Consider the following 13,747-nt stretch of genomic DNA (forward strand, 5'->3'; position numbering starts at 1 on the left):
GTTAAGAGATCAATTTTCCTTCTTAATCATTCAAACCACAGGAAATATTGTATACACAATCTTGCTTTTGTATATACATGTGCTAGTAAGATTATATTAATAATTTATTAATAACCCACTACATCCTTAACAGGTGAATTAATCAAGAACCTGGTTCATCCATACAGTGGAATACTACTCAGCAATAAAAAGGAAAAACTTAATACACACAATATGAACCTCAAATGCATTATGCCAGAAACCAATCCCAAAGGATTATATGATTCTCTTTATATGACATTCAGGAAAAGGCAAAACTATAGGCAGGTGGAATGGGTCAGTTGTTGTCTGATTAGGCCTGGGAGTGGAGGTCATACTTAACCATAAAGTGACAACACAAGGGGGGTTTGGGGAGTGATGGGACAATTCTGTATCCTGTTTGAGGTGATTGTTATGTGAATCCATTCATGTACTAAAATTCACAAAACTGCACATCAAGAAATGTGAATTTACCATATGCAAATTGTATTTAAATATAACCCATTGCACACACAACTCATTAGGTCTCTGAGGCGGCCCCCTCAGACACTTTCCTTCCCTTGATCAGTTTATTAATGAGGAACACATAAACAAGTGGTCTTGGAGTGAGTGTGTGAAAGTGAGGGAGGGTTGCGCTACCAGATGGTCCATGCTAAGCACCTCACGTGCCTGTGCGCTTAGTCCCGTCCGACTCTTCGCAGCCCCATGGACTGTAGCCTGCCAGGCTCCACTGCCCATGCGACTTTTCAAGCAAGAATACTGGAGTAGGTTGCCAATTCCTTTTCCAGGGGATCTTCCTGACCCAGGGATTGAATCTGAGTCTCCTGTGTCTCCTGCACTGGCAGGAGGACGCTTTACCACTGAGCCACCCGGGAAGCCCAAGTACATTGCACCTGGTACCAAACTTAGCACCTTATAAATGGGAAACCATTTTGTAGAAAATTCCTTTATTATAGTGCAAATAACTTTCAGCAGTGACATCGTAACGCTAAAACACATTTAGCAACATTTTACACCACGCAGTAAATAAGAAAGTGTTTCTTTGAAAATATGTCATCATAGGAACATTATTTCTACATTAATAATGTAGCTGGAAAATGCCAAGGGTGTTTCTCTCAAGGCAAAAGGGCTCCCTCCCTCTTTTTAGATATTTTCTTTTTAATACAAATGAAAGGAGTTGCCATTTTAATAAATCATCAACAATGCTAAGAATGATCCCTTTGGAGGTTTTGAACTAAGACTGGCATGATTTGAAATGGGGTTTCAAACTTTTTAAAAAATTAAGACAATTCTGGGATAGCCCAGAAAGTAGAAGTCACTTCTATTAACTTTTAAGAAGATACATACATTCACTCCAATTGTGATGCAGAAATGAACAGATTGTCTAAAGCCTGCCTATTCTTCCCCCAGAGCCTGATTGTTATTTATGTTCCTTCGTTTTGGTCATATTGCAGAATTAGGGCTCTGGTCAGAAATAACACTTACACACCCAAATGCTTTCCTGTGAAGCTTAAAATTGCACTTTTCATCCTGAATTCCCACCTTAGACCTCACATGCTGATGAGAGGATGTGAACAGTTTCCAGCTAATAATTAATACAGCTGGACTAGCCTCCCGCTAACTTAATTATACCTGAATCAAACCATCACATCATTCAGATAAATTTCAGTAAGTTTAACCAAGAGGTTCTCACTGACCTCACAGAACAATGAAGGGTTAACAGTGTATCTTTACACTAAGCTGCCTAAGGGCTTGGCTGCTAACCAGTTAGCTGATAGGTAGAGAGAACACTGTTAGTTCCAACAGTTACACCCCCAACTCCTCTAGTCTGCTGAATTATGCAGTGGGTGGGAATGGATGCCCACTCAAAGAAAACCTCCTGTGTGTGGGGGGTCTTCTACCACAAGGAGAATCAAAACCCCTACCAACATATTTCAGGGTGCCCTCTAGGTCTCTCTACAAACACTTGACAAAATCTAGTGGCTGCACAAGGTTAGTCTCGGGCTCCAAAATACCCGGAGCCAGGGCACAGCCCTCCTGGCTGAATATGGCTGGTTAAGTCAGCTGGGACATAAAGCTTTTCAATGTTCAGCCAGTCTTGTTGGATAAAGCATCTTCTTACATAACACAACGGAACTGTGCTAAACAGTTTCAAAGCTGAGGAGAATCCAAATATATCACCTATAAAAAAAATTCAAGATTTTAGTTTGCTTTTTCTTAAACTTTGGTACTGAAACACTTGTCTACATTCTTGACACGTGAAAATGACGTGGCCACTTCAGTGCCTCTGCATGTTGTGTAAAAAAACTCAAAAGCAAAGCAGGACAAGGACGTGTCATAACAAGACGCAGTATGCTGTACAAATAAAACCTAAATTATATATAAATACACCCCCTCCCCAGGACCCCCTTACCCCACCAACTAGCTGACCAGAGCAATGCCAAGGGTCCTTCTCTCCAAGGCCAATGCAGTTTATGAAATCCAGCACCCAGGACTCCAACCATCCCTGGCCTTGCAGTGACGTGTGCATCACTGCAGGCTTTTCCTGGAAACTCCCTGCTGTCTAATCAGTTCCACAAGTACAGGGAAACTCCCAGAGCTTCACTGCAGCATTCACACTATTGGCTGGACTCAAAGACCTAGAGTCCTGGGGAGTTAACTTTTCAGATAAACTAACTGGATCATTTGCTAGGTTGGATCTTGTCTTATCGTACTATCTCAGCAGAGCCCACACAGTAGGAAGCATCTTCTACTCTGAAGCTCCAAAGGCATTGCTTAGGGATTGGTGAGGGTCACATAATAAAAGTGATACAATGAGCTAACAGCTTAAGTTGATATAAATTATTTCCAAGTAAGTTATTTGGGGCCATTTGCTTCTGCTTTCCATTGCATTCCCAAATCATTTTCACACTATACCTTTAAAAATGTATATAATAGTCCATTTTTAAAACTATCAATGCAATCACCTCTTAATGTGTTTTCAATTAGCTTAACAACTTGATGAGCTACTATGTAGATCCAGTGAAAAGTAGTTAATTAGTCTTAAGGAAGTCAATACTGTGACAATTTCACAGTATGGAGAAAAAGCAATGTAAGTAGAATTTTACATAATCATCAATAACTTGAAAAGCAGTCTTGCTGAACTGTTGCAAAGTTTTCCCAAAAGCACTTACAGCAATTTATATCAAGAGATCCTAAGTTTAGGGGTAGGAGGATAAGACTCAACTCTTTAAGGTAGAAACTCACCTTTCTCATGACTGTAATAGGTAATTTCCCCACTCAGACCTAAGATAATTAATTGTACATTCAAAAGTTCATAACAAGCTGTTCTTGAAACATTAATCATCTCTAACACATACACTGAGTAGAAATAAATAACTACAAGAAAGCTTAAAAAATCTGAGTTAACATTATGCTGTGCAAAAAGAAAAAAAAAAAAACCTTGAACAACCTACATTCTATGTTAAATACCCTGACTAAAATGTTGGTTGTGCTACACAATTCCACTTCAGTGCAGAAATGAGTTGATTTCTGTGTACCGTCTTTGTTGTTGTTGTTTTAAGTCTTTAGCACTTTTGTTCTAAATATCACCTTGCTTTGAAAAGATGAATAACTTACTACTGAATCACAAATCGTCACAAATCCATCTCAGTTTAGTCTGAATAAAATCCAGCATAAATGTATTACTTTGTTCTGGGAATAATGGCTCGGTGTCTTAGTTCCGATAGCTTCCTAAGAGCAAACCACCGTTGAAGTCATTTTGGGTTTAAACTGCACAGAAAGAAGAGACAGTGAAGTCTGCCTTTTTGTTTTCAAGTCTTTAGACCTTGCTAGGACACTTCTTCCAGATCAACAGTCAGGCAGTTGTGGCACCTGATGCTCTTTGAAACAGACGTGGTTTAAACATCAGCCAAGCTTAGTGATCTGGAGGTCTCCGTTGATCTTTATGGTGTCGATTGCAGATAATGTTTGAATGCGGTGGTAAAAATCAAAAAGTTGGTGTCCATCCACAAACACTCTAAAACGTGGGTGCTCACAAAGGATTTCCACCTGGAAGAAACAAAATAAATCCCTCAGTTCATAATTTCAATGAACGCTGCTAGGAAAAATGATCTTCAGTAGTTCTCAAACTCTACAGAGTACACTGGAATCAGACAGAAGGCTATAGAACAGACTGTTGGGCTCCGTCCCCCCAAATTTTCCATTTAGTAGGTCAAGGGTAAGGTCTAAGAATGTGCTTTTCCACCAAGTTCCAAGATGATGCTGGTGTTGCTGGAATGCGGGACACACTTTGGAAGGCACTGCTCTACACTATTCAATGTCCTTGAAGGATTTAAAATTGCCTTACTATTTCTCCCTTCTCATTGCATGCCAGAAAGTGATATAAGTGGTACAGATTTATCTATATGGCACTTAATGCCTCCATCCTCATCCCCTGAACAATTCTATCCCAACTTCAGAGAAGCCCCTCACAAGGCAGAGCAGGTACCCATTAGGAGCATGTAATAACAGTCTGGACACTCAAACAAGATAAACACTAAGCAGAGAAGGATACACAGTAATTACCATTGGACCAAGGATGTGTAATTAACAAGGCTTTGTTAAGCCAAACAAAAATACTGATTCCATATGGTAAAAGCTTTTTCTTCCTCTTTTTTCTAACTTAAGGAATTCACCATAGAGTTTAATCACTGGGTTTGCGCTATGTATTTATTAAAAGCATTTGTATTCATCATATAAGGAGAGACTCCATATGTGATATTAGTCACATTTAATGCATATTATTACTAAGATTATGTCAACGAGAAGGGCTGATTCCATCTCAGTTTTGTTGTTGGGGAGCATTATTCCACTGGGCAGAAGCTTTGGTTACTCACTCATGAGCTCTGCATTAAGAGTCACCATTAAGAAACTGTCACAGTTCAGGGGAGCCTCAGGGTCATCATCATTCTAGAGAAGGGTAGGGGTGCCTTCCCCAGGCTATGCTAGAAGGGCAATCAGTCTCTATTCTATCACTGATGTGAATGTCATAGATTCTTCTCCCCCCCCCAAGACTGCAAGATGGGAAGAAAAATTATGACTTATTCATAAGGCCCTTGTACATTTCTAGATGAGGAGCAACAGGTTAAGGGTAGTTCTGGCTTGTTAGGTATATATGAAACAGGGAGTTTTTAACCAAATTGTCATTATTATGATGTATGCTAACAAAGTGTAGGGTTTCCCTGGTAGCTTAGCAGTACAGAACTCATCTGCCCATGCAGGCGATGCAAGACACATGGATTCGATCCCTGGGTGGGGAAGATCCCCGGAGGAAGGCATGACAATCCACTCCAGTATTCTTGTCTGGAGAATCCATAGGACAGAGAAGCCTGGCGGGCTACGGTCTGTAGGGTTGCAAAGAATCGGATACAACTGAAGTGACTGCACAACAAAGTATAATGCAGACACTTCATCACCAGGTCTGACATGTCAGTAAATTCTTTTCTAACACATTACTGACTTGCATCTTTTACTTGACATTGTCCTTCACAGAAGAAGGTGCGGCTTGTGCTATATGATGGGAATCGAAGTTTGGGCTGTGCTTACTGCCTGACAGATAGTGGGGAGCAAATCTATACTCATTCCGTCCCAAGGGAAGGAATCTATCAGCCACACAGCCTATGACAATGAAGTAGACTGAGGCTGCTTAACCCAGCATTAGTCACTCAGTCATGTCTGACTCTTTATGACCCCATGGACTGTAGCCTGCCAGGTTCCTCTGTCCATGGAATTCTCCAGGCAAGAATACTGGAGTGGGTTGCCATGCCCTCCTCCAGAGGATCTTCCCCACCTAGGGAACCTGGGTCTTCTGCCTTGCAGGCAGAGTCTTTACCATCTGAGCCACTAGGGAAGCCCAGGGGAGCAACGGCATGGCTAGTCCTCATTAGCAAAGGGAACAAGAGAAAATAAAATAATAATCACTCTATTCTTTAAAAAGGTATAACTGATATGGTCTGGTACTACTTAATGGTTGAGAAAAAAATAAAGAAATTCTAGGTATTTATTAATATTTATTAAATAGCTATCTTAGGACAATTATCTATTAAATGCCTAGTACTATATTGAATACTACACAGAGAAGCATTTATTAACAATCTAGACATGTAAATATGGGTTTATTTACATGTATTGGCTAAACAGAACCAAGAGCCACTACTGACTGTTAATTCATATCAGCAAACAGAGCTCTTTTGATCATTTTTCTTTTTTTCACCATCAGGTGACAAATTTCCCGGACATGCAAAAATTCTGGCTGCTTAAAGCACTCTTGGCACATCTTAGATGAGAATATCACCATCCTGCCAATGGCTGGAACTGAAGCACTCGAGGTACTCACCCTGAATGGCTGGTCTGGGATGAATGGGAAGTAAGGGATCGCTGACTGTTCTTCACCCCTTTCCCCAGATATACAAGAATTTCTGAGTAGCTGCCGGTCTGTGAACACTGCTTTGAGTTCAATTGCCACGTCGGCGGGAGGATCTTCTGAATCACCACAGGTCAAGCTGATTGCAAAACTGAACAGAAAATCATCTCATTTATTCATGGTTGAGCAAAATAACATTTAACAAAGACCCAAGCTCCCATTTCCTTCTTCCTTTCCGGATTTGTCAGTTTTTAATGGGCCACCACTCTCCACAGGGCAGGGGTGGGGGTGTGATTGACTATGGAGAAGAAGGATTACAATCAAACTAGTTTATTTTGTTACCCACAGGAGGTAGCCCTGGAGAAAACTTTGACAGAGATGAAAATAACTAACTGTAGACATTTCAGATATCCCAAACTACCCACACATCTGTGTTTTAATCCATTTCTGAGGACTCGAAAACAGCCAGGGGAAATTGACCAAGGGAAACAATATCTTGTAGTTTGGTTCTCATTTATATTGATAGTTCTTACTCCAAGCACTGTTTGAAAAACATTAAAAAAAAAAAAAGTCCTCTGGCCTCCCTAAGGGTCAAAGAGAAAATGATGTGGGTCTATATTTATAATCTCTGATATAAATAGCTGTCTAGAGAAATGACCGCTGAGATTCATACACATTCTTTTCATGGGAACATAGTACTTTCTTGGCACTTGCAACCAGTAACACTGGCCACAGGGGTTGGAAGAGCAGCAGAAAGCCACAACAAGAGTGAGCAGCGCCTCGTAACTGCTGGATAGGTGTAAGTGTTGCAGTGAAAAAAAAAGAGGAAAAAGTTGTTTTGTTTTTTTCTCTTGCCCTTTTCTGAGCTCTTTTTTTCACTTTAACTGTTCCTGATCTGTAGTAGGTAATCAAGACTAACCTGATATGCTGATCACATTCTGTCTGGGGCTCACCTTTACAGCACTGTCTTTGCAGACGACCCCTCACAGCTCTTTTCCTTTCTTTTTGCATTACAGAAAGGTGGCCACAGTACAATTCATGCAAGACAATGGACCCAACTACTGGGCTACCTGATGGCCAGTCTTTGTTTTTGAAATGATCCAAAAGGAAGAATACAAGACCTTCACACCTTTGTTCCTCAACACCGACCCCCTCATCTATATAATTACCCCCACCCCCCTACCCCTGATTCCTCATGGAAGGGGCGCACAGTTCTTGAGGCTCTAGCCTGCTGTGTCTCCACTCCTCTGGCTGAGGATTAAAGCCACCCTTTTATTTCCTCCAAACTCTGTCTCCCTATTTTTCATTTGGCTTGGGTGGGCAGAGAAAGCCAAGATTTCTGACAGCATCATAGGAGACAAGGAATCTGCCTTACCTTTCTGGGTTGAGGTCTACAATGCCCATCACTAACACCTTCTTGCCTGGTCTCATGCCACCTTTAATATGCCCACAAAACGGCACGATCTATAGAGGATGAGAGCAGAAACAAAGTTTACAGTCTGTTAGGGAAGAGCCAAGCCCTCAGATCCTTAGGACTTGACCCATTTGAAAATGCAATTAGAAACAAGAGGGTACAGGCAGACACCGAAGAGGGAACAAAATCATTTACCAGTCGTGGGAAGTACACGTCGGCTTGAACTGGAGAGCCCAAGGAGTTGTTTAAATGCCCATCATCTAGTTTCTAAAAATAGAAGCACACAGATTGGCTTTCCAAAGGCTTTCGGAGGTGGGTGTTAGCGGGAGCGGGGAAAAACCTATACAAATTTGGAGGAATCCAGCAGCCCTCCCCACAACATAGGCTCAGTCCACCGAATACCCGCTGAAAACCCCGGAACCAAACCCGTCCTTTCCATCAGGTAGCTAAGCGTCTGATGCTCCCCAGACCCTTCAGATCTAGATCAAAATGAAGGTCGAGGCCCACTGGGGAACCAGAGCCCCGCTCCGGAGGAGGGCAGGCTCCTCTCCAGTTGCAAACGCCCCTAGAACCTGTCGCCCAGGCCTGTCCTCCAGGACGTGGCTGGAGTGCAGCAGCCGCGCTCAACTTCTCCCGCTAGCCCCCGGCTAGGACCCATTTCCAAGGGGGAATCCCCGGGATGTCGTGGGGGGGGAGGGGGAGCGGACACGGGGCGCGCGCGCCGGACACACACCCGCGCACACACACCTGGCTGGTGGCTACACGGCGCGGGGTGGGCTGTAGCTCACCCCCACCCGCAGGCCGCCCCCAACACCGCCACTCAGCCAGTGGTCCTGCCGCGGGGCACCCCTCCAGCCCTCCCCCTACTCCGGTCGCGCACAGCCGGCTCCCTCTAACCAGGTACTGGGGCGCCTTCTCCCGCCGGGGGCGCGGGGCTGGGCCTCCGCCAGGCGGGAGCCAGCGGCGGGGCCGTGCGGGCCGCGGGAAGGGGGCGCCTCGCCCGCACTCACCACCACTGCATCGCTGTCGGCCACCGACCCCGCCATCTTCTCGTGCAGCGCGGCGGGGTGCGCGGCTGGCGGCCGGGCGGCGGGGGACGTGGGACGCGGCGCGCGGGCGGGGATCCCGGGGCGGTCCTGCGCCGGGCGGGGGCGCGGGTCCGAGGCTGGCTGGGGCGCGCACACACGCGCGGGGACGCGCGCGCGCACGCCCGGGGGCCCGGCGCCGACCTGGCCGGCGGGGCCCGGGGGAGGGGGAGGAGTAGGGGGAGGCGGGGGAGGCGGGGGAGGCGGCGCCGGCCCCAAGGTCGGAGGTGGCAGCCGCGGCCGGGACGGCGCTGCAGCGTCTAAGCTGATTTCTTCCTCGGGGTGCCGCTGCCGCCGCCCGAGGAAAAAGGTGGCGAGGGCCGCGCCGTGTCGGCCTAGGGCGGCATTTAAAGGCCGCCGGGGCCCGGCTCGGGAACCGGGAACAGGGCGGAGACCCGGCTGGGCTGCCGCGGCTTGCTCAGCTTGCCCTGCCCCTCGGCCATTGGACGGCGGCTGGAGGCTGGGGCGGGAGGGGCTGGCCTGCCAGTGTCGGGGCGTGCGAGGGGGCGGGCGCCTGGTCGGTCCTCTCCTGCGGCAGGGTGGGTGGGGCCGGGGGTGAGGAAGTGAGGCCGGGGCCTGCCAGGTGACAGGTGCTTGTGACATCCCCGCCCCTCCCCTCCGGTCACCCCCTTCCTTCTCTGGCTGCGCCTGGGGGCAGGTGGGACAGTGGAGGCCGAGATCCAGGGAAGATTGGAGGTGGAGATGGATTCCAGAGCTCGAGATTTCTTTCAAAGAATTTCAACAAAGTGCTAGAAGAGATTCATTTCGAGCCTTCCAGGGTACAAAGATAATGAAAGGCCTCTGGGCTTGCATAAGTAAATATTTTGACCTAAAAGCAAGAGGCAGAGAGGACTCGGAGTAAGGACTTTTATATAACAGGAGACTGACTATAGAATAGACCTCCCGGCCCTGCGAAAAGATGGGGTCCCCAGAGACTGTTTTCAAGCCAGGGGTCTGGTTAAGTCTCATCAAATTGAACTGGACACAGTGCCTGCCCTCAGAAAGCCTTCATTGGGCTGTTTTGTTTGTTTGTTTTTTACAAGTCACCTGCTCAATCTAGGGGAGTGGGTTTCTCACTGAACATCTCCTGATACCCCTTGAGAAGTGATTCCCAGGGAGTGCACCTCTCTTCATTCCAAGTCACAAATTCCTTTATGGTGTTTCCACATTAGGAAGATTATGTAACTTCTCAGATAAAGCTGTATCAACATAGCCTGTATTCGGTGACATCTTGGCTTAAACATTCCATTGTGTGAATCACCCTGGTGTTTTATACTTAATAATCAGAGAACAAGTGTGACCTCAGAGGGGCCCTGAGAGACTCCTTTCCTGCCATGGTTGCTGACTGTGTGGCCTGGAACATCACTGAGGCTTTTGTGTCTTAGCTTTCCCTTTATGGACCAGAGCTAATCATGGTAATCTCAGTTGAGTAGGGAGAATTACCTGCACACGACTGTAAGCCGCAGTCATACCCTTTGTGCTCTGAACTCGAGACTGAAGTGCAACACAGTTGTGACTCACACTTTTGCTCTTGTGTACCAGTCTTAGCTCAAAATCACACCTTATTGATGATTTTAAAATGTTAGGCAGTCATAGGAAACAATTAATGTTTTTAAAGTGCACTTTGATACATTTCAACTTCTGAGAGTTTGGTAAGGGAAGACTCATTGAAGTTTTTTTTCGTCATTAGCTAAGCTAAGAGGGACACAGTACATTGTGGTAGTTAAAGAGCCTGTTCCCTAGGTTCAAGTCCTGGCTCTATGATTAACTAGCTGGGTGATCTTGGACAAGTTACTAAACTTCTCTGTGCCCCAGTTTCTTCATCTGTGAATCCAAGATGACAGCAGTGATGACGATAGCACTCATCTTGTGTTATTGGAAAGATTAGGTAATTGGTTCCCATACCTTCGTTAGATTAGTACCTGGCATATAGTAAACACTTTACAAATCCACAAACATCCTGAAGGCCCGCAGTGTATCAGGCACTGGGGAATTTGTCGGGATTCTTTTTGTAGTTCTATTTTATTATTATTTTAAAATCATTTTAAGAATGGAAGTATAATTGATTATATTACATTGTGTTAGTTTCAAGTGTATGGCAAAGTGATTCAGCTATCTATTCTTTTTCAGATTCTTTTCTCTTTTAGGTTATTACACATTATTGAATATAGTTACCTGTGCTGTAAGTAGGACCTTGATGTTTATCTATTTTATATATAGTACTGTGTATCTGTTAAGTCAAACTACTGATTTATCCTTCTCCACCCCTTCTTCCTTTGGTACCCATAAGTTCATTTTCTATGTCTGTTTCTGTTTTGTAAATACAGATGTTCGTTCGTATCTTTTGTTAGATTCCACATATAATTGATAAGTGATATCACATGATGTTTGTCTCTGTCTGACTACACTTACTATGATAATCTCTAGGTCCATCCATGTTGCTGCAAATGGCATTATTTCATTCTTTTTATGTCCGAGTAATATTCCATTGTGGGCTTCCCAGGTGGTTCAGTGGTAAAGAATTCACCTGCCAATGCAGGAGATGCAGGAGACACAAGTTCAATCCCTGGGTCGGGACAATCCCCTGGAGGAGGAAAGCAACCCACTCCAGTATTCTTACCTGGGCAGTTCCATGGGACAGAGGAGCCTGGCGGGCTACTGTTCATGGGGTTGAAAAGAGTCAGGCACGACTGAGTGACTGAGAAATATTCCACTGTATATACATAATGCATCTTCTTTATTCATTCATTTGTCAATGGATATTTAGGTTGCTTCCGTGTCTTGGCCATTGTAAATAGTGCTGCTATGAACATTGGGGTACACATATCTTTTTGGAATATAGTTTTCATCTTTTCCAGGTACTTGTCCAAGAGTGGGATTGCTGGATCATATGGTAACTCTACTTTTAGTTTTTTAAGGAACCTCAGTGAGGACTTTTTTGTTGACCTAAGTAGAGTATAAGCAGGACTTAGTAGGCTCCTGCACCAATCCCAGCAAGATATCATGGTGGCTCAGACACGGTAGAAGTGCTGAAGATATGACAAGCTGTGGGCCCTTGATAAGTCCTAGCCGTTGTTATTACGTAGTTCAGAGAGTTCAAATCGACTTCTGAACCTCAATTACCTCACTGCAAAATTAAGAGGTTGGGCTCATTCACCATTCCTCCTTAACTCTTAAAAAGTTCTTCTGGTTCCTGAAAAGCTGTGTAAATACCATCTAAATGTAAATGATTTGAGAGTAGGTGCTTTTGAATGAAAATAATCTTGGGTTGAATCTTTCAATAAGTAGTTTGTAGGGTGAAGAATAACGCTTTGATTTACATTGTTAGTGGAGTTGAAGATACTTGGATTGCTTGAGATGAGGTCTTACATTTCTTATGTTTTAGGAATGTGAAGAACAGGAAGATACTGAGCCTGCCCAGAACATTTTATTCTGGAAAATTGCTTTTATTCCAAAAATGCTTTGTTCCTTCTCAATCATTCTATAGAATAGTTTTGAACATGGAGAGCAGGCAGAAAGCCTAAATGAATTTTTTTGTTGTTATAATTAAAGCTGAGCAGAGTCAAACTATCCCTTACAGGGAAATTCATTAGCAAATAAATGAAAGATAGAGCTTGAGTTTTTAAAGAGTTGTACAGAGAAAGACAGGCAAACTTTGCTCTGGGCTTTGATTATGGGCATTTGTGTCTATAAAACATTAACCAAGACTGTGACCCTTTTATGAAATGCAAGAGTGAACTGCATTACTGCTGGAAACTACTAAAAAGGCTAAGGTAGGTGGGGGAGGCAGTCAAACATGATTAACATCAAAAAAGAAGTATGCACAGCTCTTTGAAGATAGACTTTGCTAAATGATCTTCCCAGATGGAAATAGTAGAAGGGAAGTGTCTTTCTTTCCTTCCTGTTTAATATGTTTTTTTTTTTTTTCTCAAATGCAGGCATGTAGAATTTCTAATACTGGGGGGAAAATATAGCATTGACTTCAGTTCAGCAACCATATTATGAGCAAGGCTAGGTGCTGTGATAGTGTGCACCAAGAAGAGCTATTTGAAAATCCATGGATGTTGTCCTGCAGGAGCTCACAGGTCATTCTGGGAACCTATGTAGAATGCAGGGGATGAGATAATAAAGGTCTCAGATCTACAGCGCAAGCAACAAGTTGGGAGAGTCCCTCCACTGAGAGGATTACTGCAGCTTTCTGGAGGGGCTGGCATATCTCTGACCACAGGTACAGCAGCTCCTTCCACTGTCCCCCCAAAGCGAGTCTGCAGAGACTGCGCTAGTCTCTGTCTAGTCTAGTCATGGTTCAAATTCTAAACCAGCTGAACCCCTGTTCTCAGAGGCTGATTTTGTCTCCTGCTGTGGTCCAGATAGATGCGTGCCTTCCTATCTGTGTGTATGTATATGCATCAGCAGCAGCAGGGTTTCTCATCCTCGACCCTATTGACATTTAGGCTGAGAAATTCTTTCCAGTGGCGGGTAGATGCCAGTAGTGCTACCCGCGCCACCACCAAATGGTGACAACCAGGAATTCCTCCAGCGTTGACAAAGGTAAAATATCCCTGAGTGGGATGGGGCAAACTTGCCTCCAGTTGAGAACCAGTTATCTAAAAGATACTTTCAGTTCAGTTCAGTTCAGTCGCTCAGTCGTGTCCAACTCTTTGCGACCCCATGAACCGCAGAATGCCAGGCCTCCCTGTCCATCACCAACTCCTGGAGTCCACCCAAACCCATGTCCATTGAGTCGGTGATGCCATCCAGCCATCCCATCTTCTGTCATCCCCTTCTCCTCCTGCCCTCAATCTTTCCCAGCATCAGGGTCTTTTC

The 13,747-nt window shown here is 44.6% G+C and overlaps 1 protein-coding gene and 1 long non-coding RNA gene across 3 annotated transcripts in view; one reads left to right on the forward strand and one right to left on the reverse strand.

The window, feature by feature from the left end:
- Nucleotides 1-948: 948 nt before the first annotated feature.
- LGALSL (galectin like) lies at nucleotides 949-9,330 on the reverse strand. Its single transcript, XM_043917661.1, has 5 exons — nucleotides 8,846-9,330; nucleotides 8,031-8,102; nucleotides 7,797-7,885; nucleotides 6,395-6,572; nucleotides 949-4,068 (listed from the first exon to the last, which is right to left on the reverse strand). The coding sequence occupies exons 1-5, from the start codon at nucleotides 8,879-8,881 to the stop codon at nucleotides 3,925-3,927; spliced, it is 519 nt and encodes a 172-aa protein (XP_043773596.1). The 5' UTR covers nucleotides 8,882-9,330; the 3' UTR covers nucleotides 949-3,924.
- The window catches only part of LOC122703403, a 158,299-nt gene continuing 152,748 nt past the window's right edge, over nucleotides 8,197-13,747 (forward strand). Inside the window, exon 1 of one of the 2 annotated variants that reach the window (XR_006343482.1) lies at nucleotides 8,197-8,277. This is a non-coding gene — a long non-coding RNA (uncharacterized LOC122703403). Of the gene's footprint in view, nucleotides 8,278-8,640; nucleotides 8,736-13,747 lie in introns of those variants that run through there. The other variant, XR_006343480.1, reaches the window with a different exon arrangement.

The sequence above is a fragment of the Cervus elaphus genome, chromosome 11 (assembly GCF_910594005.1).
Source record: "Cervus elaphus chromosome 11, mCerEla1.1, whole genome shotgun sequence".
Lineage (NCBI taxonomy): Eukaryota > Metazoa > Chordata > Mammalia > Artiodactyla > Cervidae > Cervus > Cervus elaphus.

Excerpts from the sequence above, each read along its gene's own strand:
- LGALSL (XM_043917661.1), bottom strand. The coding sequence starts at position 8,881 with ATGGCGGGGTCGGTGGCCGACAGCGATGCAGTGGTG. Across the intron at positions 8,103-8,845 it reads CCGACAGCGATGCAGTGGTG|AAACTAGATGATGGGCATTT; the intron begins GTGAGTGCGGGC and ends TTCTATTTTTAG. Across the intron at positions 4,069-6,394 it reads TCCCAGACCAGCCATTCAGG|GTGGAAATCCTTTGTGAGCA; the intron begins GTGAGTACCTCG and ends TGTTTCTTCCAG.